The 17,163-nt window shown below is 42.1% G+C and overlaps 1 protein-coding gene across 1 annotated transcript in view; it reads right to left on the bottom strand.

Moving 5' to 3' along the window:
- Positions 1-17,163, bottom strand: part of LOC108096982 (unconventional myosin-VIIa) — a 634,406-nt gene that overhangs the window by 482,164 nt on the left and 135,079 nt on the right. Inside the window, 1 exon segment of the mRNA XM_043207602.1 lies at positions 13,606-13,750. Within this exon segment, the coding sequence (XP_043063537.1) occupies positions 13,606-13,750 (145 nt within the window).

The following is a 17,163-nucleotide window of genomic DNA, read 5'->3' as shown; positions in this document are numbered from 1 at the left end:
AATAAAAGATTCATCCCTTACGTTTGCAGCAGTTACCGCACCTGATTTTTTTCGTAAGGCAATGGAAATGGAGTTTTGAATTCGCTGCATCTCATAAAATTTGTACATATAAAGGACTTTAGGAACAACTGCACAACGTCGATCGTAATATCGAATTTGGGACCTCGCTTTTTTTGCGTAGGTGGTCTTGGCCTTAAAAATTTCACCACAAGATATTGTTGGAAATGAAAGTTCTTCAGCATCGTCATCTAGGGTTAAATTTGTGGGACGGCGGCCTTCACCGGGAGCCAAAGCAATACGCTGAAAATCATTCCCGTTATTATTTTCTAATAGCGTTTCGTGACCACCAGGATTTAAATTTTCATCCTGTTGGTCGTTTGGTTGAGAATGTTGAAGGCGCAAAAGCTGTTCAACTTCTTCTCGGTCAGATTCATCTGCGATGAATGGTACTTCTTCGCTATCTCTCATTTCATTCAGCCAATCACCAATTAATGAGATATTGTGCTTTCTATACAGCTCTGTGTTTACTAAATAACGCACTGCTTCAAGCACTCTCGACGGACGAATTGTTTCCGTCATGAAATTATGGGAGTATTCTAACTTTCTCTTTAAGTGAACTTGGATAACATGTGTAGAATCAAAAGAGCGGGGGAGCGCACTTACTGTATCAGGTACAGAAATTGGGACATTAACTACAGCGCCTCTTATTCCGCATTGCCTTTCATATCCTAGGGATATAATGCGCATAAAGGGAATTCGGGGAGAAATGAGGCGCTCTTCAAGACATGTTAAATTTTTGAGACACTCGGGAATCTCTGGAAAATCAAAACCATTACCAAGACACAGAGATGGTATTCTACCTTTGGAAACGGCCTGGCGACATGTGCTGCAAAATTTGTATTTGCCGGACGGACTGGGAAATTTACTACTTAAATAAAATGCGTTGCCTACATTCATATTCGGAAACTTAGACGATATAGTAAATTTGTTCAAAGCACTCACCTGAGATATAAACCAAGTCCCTCCACAGCATATGCAGCATTCAGTTGGTCCGTATTTGATGTTTTGTAGATACTGCTCCTTTGCTGACGCTCGGCTCCTTCGGCGTTGTTGTTCCCGTTGATCCTCTCTTTCGTCTGCGGAAAGTCCAGCTCTAGCATCCATGTTTCGTTGAGACTGTCGTGAAGATTCAGCCTGTCGATTCTCCGAACTGGTCCTATACGTCAAGAGTCGTTCCTCAGCCATTTCCCGAATCCGTTGCTCCCGAAGCCTCCTCTGTAGACGTGTTTCCCGTTGTTGCAATGTCCTGTTGTGTATCTGATGTTCCCGAGAAATGGGGTCGTTCCTGGCAATCCTGTGAGCTTCCGCGTCCCGCTCTCGCTCCGGTCCTCGATTTGCATCATTCGCTCTCCAGACAGCGCGGCTTGCAGTGTTTTGTGACTGCTCTCTTTGTCGTTCCTCAGAAATTGCCCGCATCCTTGCGTGTGCTGCAGCATCCCGTGTACGCTCGGGTGCTCGGTTAACCTCTGCCGCTCTCCAGGTAGCATGATCGGCAGTATTTCGCAACTGCTCCCGTCGTCGTTCCTCGGAGTTCGCCCGTGTCCTTGCATGTGCTGCAGCATCCCGTGTACGCTCGGGTGCTCGGTTAACCTCTGCCGCTCTCCAGGTAGCATGATCGGCAGTGTTTCGCAACTGCTCTCGTCGCCGTTCCTCGGAGTTCGCTCGGGTCCGCGCGCGCGCTGCAGCATCCCGTCTACGCTCGGGTCCTCGGTTTTCCTCTGCTAGTCTCCAGGTAGCATGATCGGCAGTGTTTTGCAACTGCTCTCGTCGCCGTTCCTCGGAGTTCGCTCGGGTCCGCGCACGCGCTGCAGCATCCCGTGTACGCTCGGGTCCTCGGTTTTCCTCTGCTAGTCTCCAGGTAGCACGATTGGTAGTGTCCCGCAACTGCTCCCGTTGCCGTTCCTCGGAGTTCGCTCGGGTCCGCGCACGCGCTGCAGCATCCCGTCTACGCTCGGGTCCTCGGTTTTCCTCTGCTAGTCTCCAGGTAGCACGATCGGTAGTGTCTCGCAACTGCTCCCGTTGCCGTTCCTCGGAGTTCGCTCGGGTCCGCGCACGCGCTGCAGCATCCCGTGTACGCTCGGGTCCTCGGTTTTCCTCTGCTAGTCTCCAGGTAGCATGATCGGCAGTGTTTTGCAACTGCTCCCGTTGCCGTTCCTCGGAGTTCGCTCGGATCCGCGCACGCGCTGCAGCATCCCGTGTACGCTCGGGTCCTCGGTTTTCCTCTGCTAGTCTCCAGGTAGCATGATCGGCAGTGTTTTGCAACTGCTCCCGTTGCCGTTCCTCGGAGTTCGCTCGGGTCCGCGCACGCGCTGCAGCATCCCGTGTACGCTCGGGTCCTCGGTTTTCCTCTGCTAGTCTCCAGGTAGCATGATCGGCAGTGTTTCGCAACTGCTCTCGTCGACGGTTTTCGGAGATAGCTCGAGTTCGTGCCCGCGCTGCAGCGTCCCGTTCGCGTTCGGGCTCACGATTTTCCTCTATAGTCCTGCGAGCTGCATGGCTGGCAGTATTTAGGGCCTGCTGCCGTCGTCGTTCTTCAAAATTTTCCCTGGTATTGGCGTAAGCTGCGGCGTCCCGTACACGTTCAATAGCTCGAATTCGTGCACTACGCCTTCTCAGAGCGAGGGCAGCAGTTTCTCGTGCTCGAATTTCTGCTACCACATCGATATTCGTAGAGCGAGTCAAGGCAATATGCTGGGCATTTCTGGTCCTTATCTGAGACGAATTTTGTGCATATCGATCTCGGCTACGAGCAAGCGCAGCTTGCCTACGCTGTTCTTGCGACAAAGAAGATTTACGTGGCATTCTCTGGAATTGGCTGTTAAAAAAAATTGGAAGAAAAAATACATAGCGAATGTTTGATTAGACCACATTAATAAAAGTGGTATTAATGAATGGGTTATGGCTAAGTCCTAGTAGAATTAACTTCCACTTCAAACTGTATACAAACGAATGACTTACCAAATCAAATATTTCCAAGATTTGTTTTGTTGTTTTAACCACTTCAACTTTTCACTTCTACACAAACGTTTAAAAAAAACTCGCACTGTAAAAAATACTGCACCACTTGTATAAGTTGTAACTCGGCAACTGTCAATCACAGACTAATCCGCAGCTTAGGCGTACGCGTCAATAAATACTCGTAAGTTGGTGATTTACCTGTTAATTTGGTTATCCTTTTCTTTTTCCCTACATACAGGTAGTGCACGTGTCGATGATGCAATTTTACGACATTTGGTAACCCTTTTTAGAAGGGTCTTAGGTAAATTAGGTCGCTTGTGCACTGTAATAAATGTGCAGGTGTGCGCACCTGATACCTATTGTTAATATTGCGTAATTTTAAGAAAAATTAAAAATAACCAGGTATATAATTTCTACAAAATACCTTCTAAATATAAGGAGTTTTTCAAGAGGAAGATGCGATCCGTTTTTGAAATAAACATCAATAACTTAGGCAGGTCCACCAATAATTGTATAATGCGATAATTCAGATTATTTCTATATTTTGATCATTCTTGTTATACTATTATATATTAAGAAGTCCTCAGATTTTAAATTACCATTGTTGATTATACAAAAACCGTCATAGCTTCGATGCTGTTAGCCTTTATATATTTTGTTCGACATATTTGATGTCTGCAAGGGTATATAAGCTTCGGCTTGCCGAAGCTAGCTTCCTTTCTTGTTTTATTTTATTTTTTTAAATAAACTATAACCTATGTTACTCCCCGATAATGTAGCTTTCTATGGGTGAAAGAATTTTTTAAATCGGACCAGTAGTTCCGGAGCCTTTTCGTTACAAAGAATCAAACAAACAAAGCAAAACCACAAGAAAGGAAGCTAGCTTCGGTAAAAAGACGCTTATATACCCTTGTCATCAAATAATTCGAACGTTCGCCATATTAGAAGCCTGCCTCTTCGCCACAAAACAATCTGGATACTTGGTTATCTGTACTGATAGCCTTTCCACCTTATCGTCTTTAAGGAACTGGGGGCACACCGATCCCACAATCGTGGGGATTAGAAAACTTTCCACCACCAACAAGATAACTCTTTTATGGACCCCCAGCCACCAAGGAATCGGTGGCAACGAACTGGCAGATCAGGCCGCCCAGGACATGAGACTAGAATCCGACTTCACCTTAAGGATAAACCAATTGGTGAATGGAAATTACTTGACCACCGATATTTTTCCATGAACAATACCTTCACAAAAATTTCTCTGCCTGCCTACCTTGGTAAGCGAGCATGTTCAACATTCATACGCCTGCGCATCGGACACACTCGTGCAACAAACGAACATATCCTCACAGAAACACCACGTCCCGTCTGCCTTTGCGGCGGACGCCTGGAAATTTACCTTCTTCTCAACTCATGCCGTCTTCTGGAGAGCGTCAGGGCTCTTATTTTCAAACAACAAAAACCTTCAGATACTTTAAAAATAGTTTCACAAGAAAACATAATTAACCTTCACAAATTCGTACTTAAAACCAACCTAAATATTTAAGTTTTTTTTAATTAATCGATTAACCCGGAGTCGTAGGCCCTAGCAACTAGTAGGTACTCCTTAAGAAATTCATTAGATTTAGTATTGTATGCTAGATTTAATTTTGCTAAATAAATAAAAATAAATAATTCGAACAAAATACATTAAGGCTAAACAACATCGAAGTTAGACTATTGTTTATATGACAGCTATATAATATAGTCGTCAGATTTTTTATGAACTTTAATTCGAAATTTGAAAGTCATTAGAAAACCCCATGTTCGACGTAAGATTAAGTCTTCAATTCATTTTATTTATTTTAACTTATTCATCTAATACAGCGTAGAAGTTATAAAATATAACATATGTAAATTGTTTCAAATTGCATCTGTATACAGTAAAAACAAACGTACTTTCGAATTTGTATATTAAAAAGACTTTTTACGGCATTTTTCATTTTTTCATTCCCAAATTTCTTAACAATATCACCAAAAGTATCAAAAACACCAGTCAATCTTCTTCCACGCTCGAACATATTCGACTTTTGATCAATTTCATTTTCGAAAACGATCTTTCACTCGTACAATTAGTTTCCATCATCGATAGCTACAAACGCTTCACGATTTCGGCATTAAAAAATTGAAAAACCTATTTGTTTGCATTTTTTGTGAGGCCCCCAAAATATAGTCGGCCGACTATATCGAATAGCTCCCATACGAGAGAATGAAATAAAAAATTTTCACGCCGTTGTTTTTGATCAGATCGACTTGATTTCTTCAAGATGGCGTTTTCGAATTGTTATTTAAAAATCAGTAACAATCAATAATCTTTGGATTAAATTTGATTAAAATCGGATAACTCTATCATACTTGTATAGCTGCCATAGGAGAAATCGAAAAATATATGTATATAGAATTAATGGAAATAAATTGATAACATCGTTGTTTTTTATCCCACGAGCATGATTTTTTGAATATCAAGTTTTTTAACAACTCTGATATTGAGAAAAAAGTTTCATAAAAATTGGACAACTATATCTTATAGCTGCCATAGGAAAGATCGAAAAATATTTATAGAAATAACGGAAACAAAATTAAAACATCGTTGTTTTTCATCAAATAAGCATGATTTTTGGTATATAGAATTGAATTACATACCTATTAAATTTCATCAAAATCAGACAACTATATCATATAGCTGCCATACGAACAATAGTCGAAAATATTGAAATTATTAGAAAAATCATCATAGTTTCGATGTTGTGTAGCCTTTATGCATTTTGTTCGACATATTTGATGACTGCAAGGGTATATCAGCTTCGGCTTGCCGAAGCTAGCTTCCTTTCTTGTTTATTGTTAGAATTAACCGATTTATTTCAAATAAGCACCATTTTTTTTACAATCGATTGCCATTTTGATGGTAATTTCATGATACCCCTCTCATAAAATCCTTCGTCCTTATTTGCAAAAAACTGAGCCATCTATTCTTCAAATAATGAATTACTTTTTACTTGATCTATAATATTATTTTATTTAAAAGCTGATATTGTCTTGTTACCCGTTGGGCTCTTTTTATTGAATGTTCATAATTTTTTAATTTTTGATTTTACACAAACATTGTGACTCTATTTAACATGAACAGTGTGTACTCTACTACTACTCTACTATAAACTACAATATAACAAATTAGTAAGGTATAAGGGATGGCTTTCATTCGTACAGAGAAAAGTTTTCTGATCGCGTTCAACTTGCTGGTGCCAGAGCGATCTCTCTCTTTGAATGATTGGAAGTTCACTCACAGACTCCTCGCGCCGCCTTCTGTGTAGCTATCAAAGCATCCGTTAGATAGTAAGCTAATATGTGAAGCGAGTCACTCGGACGTTAAACGGATAAGCGCAGGGTTTGGAAAAACAAAGCCCAGTAAAGACCAAACCGGAAGGATCGGATGAGATCTCCCCTTATATTGACGACACCGCAAAATGAAAAAGGACTACGTTTTGAGGATATGCACCTGGAATGCCCGAACCCTTAATAGGAAAGGTGACTCTAACCAACTGTCGGATGGCGTAGAAAAATTAAAGGCAGATATTACAGTCATCCAGGAAATGAGTTGGACAGGACAAGGTTGCTTCAAGCGAGTAACTGCGATATCTAATACAGTTACCATGCGGAGAGGTACGAAATTGGATGCGAATTGATAGTAAGCCAGAGACTTCGCCACCACGTCTCCAATTTCACCCCAGTGAGTAAACGACTGGCTACAATCCACGTCAAAGCTAGATTTATTAATCTTAGCCTAATTTGCGTGCATGCACATTTAATGTGAGAATCGATGACACATTCAACCGCTGCCCAGACCACAATGTGAAGATCATACCCGGGGGTTGGGCGTGAGCGCATCTTTGACCACACCGTCGGTTGATTCAGCCTCCATGAGATCACCTCTAAGAACGGTTTCAGGCTGATTGACTTCGCCGCGGCACGAAACATGGTAGTGAGTAGCACCAGATAACTTTCGTGATGAAAATGGAAATCTGGTTACGGATACGCAGTACGCTGAGGTTATGGAAGGAGCATAGGTTATGCTAGCAGGCTATGAAAATGTGTTGCCATGACGAGGTTCGAGGTCCTATTATGCGGCTCAAAAATAACAAAGCAACCGGTGCTGATGGACTGCCTGCAGAGTTGTTTAAGGCCGGCGGCGAAGAGCTGACAAGGTGCAGAATATGGTTAGCAGAAAGCATGTGTGAACCTCAGCGTCCTTTGTCCTGTACCTTATCAGTGCGGCTTCTGACCTGGTAAGTCCACCATATATATTCACATTACGCCAAATCCTGCAAAAAAAAACCCATGAAAAAAAAATTGAAGCTCAGCATTTTTTTTTTATCGATTACAAAGCTGCATTCGATAGCCCGACGAGGGACCACCTATATGCCACCATGTATGAGTTCGGTATTCCTGGGAGCTTGGAACGAACCTCTCCGAACCTTTCCCTCTGTCGTGGGATCCCTTCAATTTTGTAAGGAAGGGGTTTTGTGACGCCACCGCTGCATTTTCCGCTATCGAAAAAGAGTCGGCAAAAGTGGGTTTGGCGGTAAGCCTAGACTCCCATGTGGTAGCGGATCGCTATACTTTTGTAGTCTTAAAGAAGTTCGCATACCTTGGCACCGCCACAGTGCAAAAGAGACCTCTCTCGCCGAACAAAACTGACACTCTACAGGACACTCATCTTAACTGTGCTCTTATAAAGCGCAGAAGCATTCGGATTGGGAACGACTTTCGCATTTGGTTAAACGAACCATGAGCTGTACGAGTTGTACGCCGACTTGGACGTGCGCTTGCTCGGCCTCGTCGTGCGGATGGATGAAAAATCTCCAGCTCAGAAGGTATTTGACGCAAGGGCAGACTACGGGCGACGACGAAGGGGACGTCCATGGCTCCGATGGAAGGACCAAGTGGAGGATAACCGAACTGCACTAGGTATTTCCGAATGGAGGAGACGCGCGAAGAACAGAGGCGCCTGGAGGCAGTCGCTAAGGTCGGCCAAAACCCAAACGGGTTGTAACGCCACCTAATAATAATAATAATAGTAAAGTATGATAAAGCAATTTAGAAGACACATAAGAAAGAGTCTTCTTTTTTTATCTCCTAATTGTTTTATTTCTATTTTGTTTTTATTTGCATAACATCCTCATTGAAAAAGTGAGAAGTGGTTATTATTATTTTTATTTATTATTAAAACAAATGTGGGAGTCTGAAAATTAGTTTAACTGGGAAGCACACCCGTCACTGGCTGCTTAACGTGTATTTCGTTCTGAGCCTGCCGATGCAAACCTTACACCGACAAAATGTCCAAACTGGGTTATGTTGTCTTTTAACCTGTGAGTGGACAAGTATATTTGCCGTCATCAATTTCTTGCCTCTTGTGCCAAAGGGTGAAACTATTCAGCGAATGGTGAATAACTATTTCGATATTGAAAACTTTCAAGAAAGGAAGCTAGCTTCGGTGGGCCTAAGCATATATGCGCAAATACCCCTAATGCAGAAAATGAATAGACTAGATTATAATACTTCTTTAGTTTTGTAATTTTTTTTATTTCTATAGCAACCCATCACGTTTAAATATCTATTATCGTACCGAATTATTAATTGTTGAGCAAAGTGCATAATTACTTTACAACATCGAAGCTATGAAGATTTTTCTATTTATTTTCTATGATATGTTAAGTTAAGTGGCATATTTTATAATGGTAATTGCGCTGGGAGGTAAGGCACTTTGCCAGCTAAGCTTATCCTTAACAATAAGGATAAATAACAATTGCGCCAGGAAAAATCAGACCAACAAGCTTAGCTGTTGCTTGAACGTAACACGATCGGGATGCCGCATACCCTCCCCTTTACACATTCGTGCAACAAATGGATCGTCGCGGGCCGCGCAATACGATGCCCTTTCTTAAGGTTGTCCGTTGAAAGTTTTGTCTATGCTTTTAACCTTCTCCAGTTTTTAAGGTAGAAGGGGGAATGGATTCTACCAACTCATTTTTTGGATTCAGTTTTACATTAGTTAAGTTATAAACTACCGACTTCTAAGGATATAGAATCTATATTTTGTATTTAAGAAATACAAAAATTAAATTCCTATTAGATTGTTTTTTTGAATGATAGTTAGACTGAAGGTCTCAAAATACAAATGACATAATCTATTATAACAATTGAAAAATCTAGTTTATTTGACAAATTTTAGTTGACCAGCAAGAAGTTAAAGGAACTGACAAATAATTCGAATTCCGTCTTTCGTGATTCACAGCCAGTGAAACACTTCATAGTCTTCGTTGCATTCCCATTCTTTGGTTGATGTTGGTCCTTTGGCAGTGCCTTCGTCAGCACATCTGCGATCTGGTACTTTGTATTGATGTACTGAACGTCGATTCTTCTTTTCTCGGCGAGATCACGGATGAAGTTATATTTTACATCGATGTGCTTCAACCGCTTATTTTCCCAGCGATGGAGCAGTTGAATGCAGGCTTGGTTGCCCTCATTCCTTGACCTTGGACCTTGATGCTCGATTCCAAGGTCAACCAAAAGCGTCTCGATCCAGATAAGTTCCGTTGCAGAGATTGCAAGAGCAACGTACTCCGCCTCAGTAGAAAATAAGGCAACAGAGTTTTGTCTCGGCGTTGCCCACAGCACTGGGTTCTCGTGGACGAGTATAAAATATCCTGACGTCGATTTCCGGTCGCCCTCACTTCCAAAATTGGCGTCTACAAAACAGCTAACAACTGGGGCTTTGTTTTTCTTGTAGACCTGGCAGTAGTCCTGGGTTTCTTTTATGTATCGCAGAACTCGCTTCAAGCCTTTCCATAAGTGGTCCGAGTACCGACTCTGATGTCTACTGAGAAAGTTGTCGGCTGCACAGAAGTCAGGCCTTGTTGTCGTTGTAGCATATATAAGACAACCAATCAGTTCTCGAAAAGGCTTCGTTGTCTCGGTGTTTTCTTGCACCTTCTCATCTTCTTCGGTAAGCTCAAAGTTGATTTCCATGGGCGTGGCCACGGGATGACTATTTTCCATTTCGAACCTGAGAAGTTTCTCAAAGTAGTTCCTTTGGCTCAACATGAGGGTTCCTTCTTCCGGTTTCGTAATTTTCTTTCCCGGAAGGAGTTTAAGTCGCCCAGGTCCTTCATCTTGATCATCTGGTGTAAAAGTTGTCTTGATTTACAACTGATAGAAGAGTTCTCAAAGTTGTAAGACGAGCTTCTGGGGCGTAAGTTTCTTCGTAATCGAAGCCTTGTTTCTGCGCACAGCCCTTGACTACGAATCTAGCCTTGTGTCGCTCAATTTTTCCTTCTGCTTCTCTTTTGACTTTGAAGACCCACTTGCAGTCAATCGCACGTTTTCCTTCCGGAAAATCGACAATTTTCTAGGTCTTGTTTTCGATGAGAGAGTTCATCTCCTCCTTAACAGCTTGTTCCCAATCTCCCTTGCCATCACGAGTATGGATTTCCTCGTAGCTTCCAGGAACATCATCGACGAATGACTCTGCATTTAAGGCCATCATAACGTCGTCGTCTAGGCGTCGAGGTTTCATTTTTGTTTTCTCACTTCTCCTCGGAGTATCCGTAATGTTAGGCGATTTCTTCTCAGTCATTTCTTCAGCCGTCTCAGGTACGCATAATTCTTCTTCCTTTTCTTGTCGAATATCACATTTCTGCCCATGATCACATTTTGTTCTTCTAGACACCAGAGTTTGTAGCCGTTCGGACAATATCCTATCATCCTACACCGTTTCCTCCTACGATCTCTGTGGGCACCTTGAAGAAAGCAACGCATCCAAATATACGGAGATTTTCCAGGTTAGGCTTGCGGCCGTACCACAGTGTTGCTGGCACTTCTCCTCCTAACGCTGTGGTTGGGCTGCGGTTGATGAGGTATACTGCACTGAGTGAATCGTAGTCCCAGAAGCTTTTGCTGAGTTTGGAGTACAGGATCATACATCTAGCTCTTTCGACAATCTTCCTGTTCATTCTCTTTGCGACCCCGTTCTGCTCAGGCGTGTATCGGATTGTATATTCCACCTGTATTCCTTTTTCTTCGCAAAACATCTTCACTTCCTTTGAGATGTACTCTCTGCCATTGTCACACCGAAGTCTGCTCACTTTCGTGTAGAAATGTGCTGAAGCCATGGCCTCGTATGCTTTATCGAAAGGCCGCTGACTTTGCTTCCAGAGCATACGCAACAGTTAAGTGCGTGAATACATCGATCAGAGTATGCATATAACTTTTTCATCCTTGGATGTTGGCGAAATTGGTCCGAAGAGATCTGTATGTACAAGTTGAAGAGGTCTTTTTGCTCCTTGACGTGTCTGGATGTGAGGTAACTTTACTTGTTTGCCTTCGACACATGCATTACAAACTTCAGGTGCTTCCGCATTTCCTTCGAACGATATTCCATCCGCCAGTTTGGGTAGTCTTTTCAGGCTCTCATAGTTCAAATGACCAAGTCTTCCATGCCACAGCTGCAGGGTTTTCTTTTTCTCACAGAAATTTACCTCAGCCATACTCCTCCTGAATTCCAGAGTGTAAGTACAAAGATGTCTCTCCCCTCTTGGCAACTGCTCCAACTCGTTTATTCTTCCTGATACTTCCGGCTCCTCCTTTAAAGCAGATCTCGAAGCCATTCATTTCCAATCTTCTTACTGTAAGTAGATTGTGGTTTAGTCCTGGTACCGATAGCACGCGAATGCAATATCCTGTCCATTCACGACCCTGATGACTTCCAGGTCCCCGACGTGCGTGGCCTTCAGCGACATCTTTGCCTTGGCAACGTTGATCAGGATCGGGTATTCCAATTTCCTTGGGTTGATTAATTCCTCCTCGTCTCGAACCAAGTGATCTGATGCGCCGGAGTCCAAGAAGAATTGTGTTCCGTTTTCCACCACAAAGGAAGAGGCTGAAAAACAAAAATGGTTATCATCATCGTTCGCTAAATTCGCATTATAACTTTGCTTTTTCTTCGGACAATCTACACGTTTGTATCCAGGTTGACCACATGCGTAACATTTATAAGGAAAGTTGTTCGAATTATTCCTGTGACCAGTTCCATTTTTTCCCACACGTTTCCTTTTCCAGCTACAAAACCTGTCGCGCTTGGCTCGCTTTTGGATAAATTCTGAGGTTTCAGTTTCTTCCTCTTGGTTTCTTCATCTAGGAGGCGATTTTTGACGAACGAAATTTCCACGTTCTCAGCAGCCAGAGTTTCGATCGCCGTCACAACTGTATCATAGTCAGGTGGCATCGTGAGCAGCGGATGACAAACAACATCGTTTTCTTTCAGTGTGGCACCAGATTGACGCAATTCTCTAACAAGTGTATCAAATTTTAGAACAAATGAGGTTAAGATTTCACACATTGGGCTAAATTTAGTGGTCAACAGTTTTTTTCTTGTTAATAATTTACTTGAGATTCCTTTACGCTCAAAAATAGATTTCAAGGATCTTGTCGTTGGCATATTCCAAGTGGCTGTCGGCAATCCTCTGTATTATTTGGGACTTGCACTTCCGATCGAGCCGTTTCAGTTTTTTCACCTCGGTTTCCGATTCCGCTTCATCTATGAGAGTTTCCAGCGACGTATCCGTAAATTGTATGAGATCAAGTTCACCCAGCAATGTTTCCATTCGGAATTTCCAATTCCCGAAATTACTGCCTTCGAATAGAGGAACGCGATACCGCGTCTCCGATTCCTCAGACATTTTTTAAGTCCAAAAAATGTTTCAAGTTCCACGCCCGACTATTTTTCCGACTCACCAGTCACCAATTCTGCGTAATACCTCGTGTTTCCAAGAAACGAAGTTTCTAGTACATTCCAAGTGACGCTACACCGGTCACTTTATTCCGAGTTCGCGTATTACACCAATTCCGCGTAATACCTAGTGCTTCCAAGAAACGAAGTTTCTAGTACATTCCAAGTGACGCTATACCGGCCACTTTATTCCGAGTTCGCGTATTTATTCCACTTCACTCAAGCAATGGTTACTGGGCCCATAACCTCATGAATTCTATGATGCTGTGTTAAACAACTGGAGTCAATAATAGCTTTCTTTTATTAAATTATATTCCGAGAGCTTTCGTAGCGTCTTGTTTACATTTCCATTTCAAAGAGTGAAGTGTTACTTTATATTTAAATCCAAAGTATATCGAAAACTGAACGTCTAAAAAGCGGCACGCTTACTAACACTAAATTGTCGTGCATCATTCTCACTATTAAACAGCTCTGATTCAAAGTTCGGTCAGGAAATGACAATTAATTCCTCTTCAGGACAGCACTCCCCAAGGGACCACCCACCGGAGCTCAGTCCTCCTCCAAGGTTGGACTTCCGAGACAAGAATAGCTTCTAACTTGACTAGCTTTCTCTATTTGACCTAACATTATACCTAACGTCCTTATAACCTGAACTACACGATTTTACTCACCTATATTATATTTAGTTTACGAATAACAAAGTCCTTCTCATATTATTACCACTATAAATTATTAGTTTAGTTCCCGAAAATAACTTAACTTACCAAATGCTTCCAAAATGGTGTTGGCCTCCAAAATTTGTTGTTGCACCCAAGAAGAAACGTTTGATGTAATTGTGCATAAATACTGCAGTATAAATTTAGTTGTCTCGGTTTTTCCAGCTCCAGATTCTCCAGATATAACACATGCCTTTAAATATATGACAAAAAAATAATCCAGTTTCTTAAATTATGTGTACTATTTAGAAATACATTTATATCTAAGAGGGTACGACTTAGAAGCTACATAAGCGGGTTGTCCTAAACATAAAACGGCATATCTCATACAAATACCATATACATATATCAATCTGACAGATGCCGGGTGGTTTTAGAGTAGACACCGATTTATGATATTTTAATTTTTTGGAAGCGAATGTTTTCATTTTTTGCATATTTATCGCCAATTATCGTCGCCTTATACATATATGCTCTAATATATTACTTCACAGTCTTCGTCTATCTCTCATCGCGAGCAGTCATCTCTCGTCGTAAGCCGATACCTTTTTTTCAAAAGTGGTTCCCGAAGCTTCTACCACGTGGTTCTCTTCGTGCGCAGACGTCAGTGCCTGTTTTCTTTCGTGGCCTCGTTCCACACGGTTATCCGCTAAAATAGTTCCTTTATATTTTTTCTCCAGTGCCAGTTTTCAAGCCTAAACTTAACAGTCTCAAGCTATTGAAACCATGCCCCCTGGGCCCCCTAACTTAGGGGATAATCGCTTTGCATGGCTTAGCGATAGCCCCAAATTAAAAAAAAAGACCTTTCCAAAAACTTCAAGAGGTGTTCCCAAAACTACCCGAAACAACAAAAGAAAATCCAAAGTTTATCATCATATCTTCCAAAAACACAAGCAAAAAAAATTTCCGAGTTTTCTTGCTTTGCTGTTAACCGTGCGTTAAATATTATAAGCAAAGAAATTCTGTCCATCTCCACTCTTCGGGATGGCAACCTTTTAATGCTCGTTAAAAACAAAAACGCTGCCGGCAAATTCACGAAAATAAACAACCTAGCAGGATTATGCGACATCGAGTGCAAATTACATGAATCCCTCAACTTTGTTAAGGGAACCATCTCCGCCCCTTGTCTAATAAACATCCCCGAAGACGAAATTGTTAAAGAACTGGCCAGCCAAAACGTTCACTCGGTTTTCAAATTTACCAGGAAAGTTGACGGGACCCCAAAACCCTCTGGAGTTATTCTTGTAACCTTCGATCTCTACAACCTACCCAGCAAACTTGACATTTCATGGCACACCGTCAAGTTCAGGGAGTACTTCCCCAACCCTATGAGGTGCAAGACCTGCCAAAAACTGGGCCATACAGCCAAATTTTGCAAAAACTCTCCTACTTGCGAAACGTGCAACTTTCCCCCCATACCCCATCCCCTTGCTCACGAACCCAATGCACTAACTGCTTAGAAGAGCATGCTTCCTCTGCTCCCTCTTGTCCACGATACCAACAACAAAAAGAACTAATAAAAATCAAAACAACAAGAAAATGCAGTATAAGAGAAGCTAGATTACTTCTCAAACAGCAAACTCCTTCCATAATTACATCAACCAACTACGCACGTGTTTTATCCAACAACGGCCCTACTAACAAAACAAACGACCATAGCAATGCTCATCTAAGCACTGCCAACATCACCAACCACTCTCAAGAGACTGCCCTCCCGGTCTCTCAGCAACAACCTCTTTTATACACTCCTTCCTCAAGTAAGACAAAAACTTCCAATACAAAGAAAGATACCAAAACACTCACTCGCTCCTCATCCACTCTCTTGACATCTAGTGCTCCCAGCGTTAGCTCGGACCAACAACACAACTCTACGATTTGCGACAATCTCACTGCACGCATAGAACATAGCCGCACTATTAGAAGTGTAGCCGATAAGTTAATACATGATATGAAATCCATCTCTCCCACAGACACCGCCTCTGACTCTGACTCTTAATAGCTCACTTTGACTCCCTCTAACCAAAACTAAAACAAATTCCTCTAACATGGTCATTAATATCTTACAATGGAACATTAATGGTATCTTCAATAATTACCACGAACTTAAATTACTCATAACCGAATTTTCTCCTGATATTCTGTGCCTTCAGGAGACTCACTTGCCACATCATTTTTCAAATTTTCAATTCCCTAAGGGCTATAAAGGGTATTTCCTGAACTACCCCTAAAACACATACGCAAAACAAGGAGTAGCTATACTCATAAAAGAACACATTCCACACTCAGAAATCAACATAAACTCTGACCTCCTTTGCAACGGTATCAAGCTGGAACTCCCAAACATAATTACAATCTTAAACATGTACATTCCTCCGTGTCAAGGTTTTTCTAGCAACGATTTATCCTACGCGCTAAGCCAAATTACCGAACCTCTTCTGCTTCTAGGAGGCTTCAACTCCTGGAGCCCTATGTGGGGTTCTCCAAACTCAAACTCCCGTGGGAAAAAAATAGAACAAATCATATTTTCTAACAACCTTGTTGTTCTCAACAATGGTTCTGGAACTCACCTTTCCACTCACAATTCTCTGACTCATGTTGATATATCTTTAATATCCCCCACAATAGCGCACCGCTGCAGTTGGTCCCTCAGTGACCAATTGCACGGCAGCGACCATTTCCCCATTTTCATTGCCTATTCCCAAATAAAAAACCGACCTAGCCAACTGGGAAAAGTTTAGTAAAATCTGCGCTGAACTTGAAGCAATATGGGCTCCTGGTTGCTTAAACCTCCAGGTCGCTCTTCTCTCCGAAAGTATCAGAGCTGCTGCCAACTCCTCCATCCCTCAAACAAAGCGCATCCCGCATAAAGCAAAAATCCCCTGGTGGAACCCCCAGCTACAGCAGCTTAGGGACTCCAAACAAAGACTTTTCCATATTTTCAAATCCCAAATGACCACATCTAACCTCTTAAACTACAAAAGAGCTAATGCCCTTTTCAAGAAGACAGTGCTTCTCGTAAAGCGCAAAGCTTTCGAAATCTTCACCTCCCAAATCTCCCCAGCCTCCTCCTGTAAAAAGATATGGTCAGACATTAAACGCCTCTCTGGGTCCCCCCCCAGTGATCATCAAATGCATCAAATCAGACAACAGCTTATTGACTGATTCCCTAGCCATTGCTGAAAAATTCAGCAAAGTCTGGTCCAAATATGGTGCGGATGATAACTTTAGCAGCGAATACATAGCCCGTAAAGATTCCTACCTTTCATCATCCTACAATCCCACTGCCTTATCACCAACAGCATAATCTCTGGATTCTCCTTTTAACATGTTTGAATTCGAAACGGCCCTTCATGCAGCCGTAGGTAAAACTCCCGGTGCCGATAGAATCTCCTATCCCATGTTAAGGCACACCCCACAAAGCCTTAAACAACGTATCCTGGACATTTACAACTCCATGCTGTCCACAGGCAGTTACCCTCACACATGGAGATCCTCCACAGTCATTCCCATTCCTAAGCCAAACAAAAATCCATCCACAATAAACGGGTTTCACTTTTGGGATCACTTTTGATTCCAGGCTTAGCTTTAAGGAACACTGTATTACAT

This window comes from Drosophila ficusphila, unplaced genomic scaffold (assembly GCF_018152265.1).
Source record: "Drosophila ficusphila isolate 14025-0441.05 unplaced genomic scaffold, ASM1815226v1 contig_2, whole genome shotgun sequence".
NCBI classification, from domain to species: domain Eukaryota; kingdom Metazoa; phylum Arthropoda; class Insecta; order Diptera; family Drosophilidae; genus Drosophila; species Drosophila ficusphila.
The sequence above is the reverse complement of the archived record's forward strand: the minus strand, read 5'-3'. Positions and strand labels throughout refer to the sequence as shown.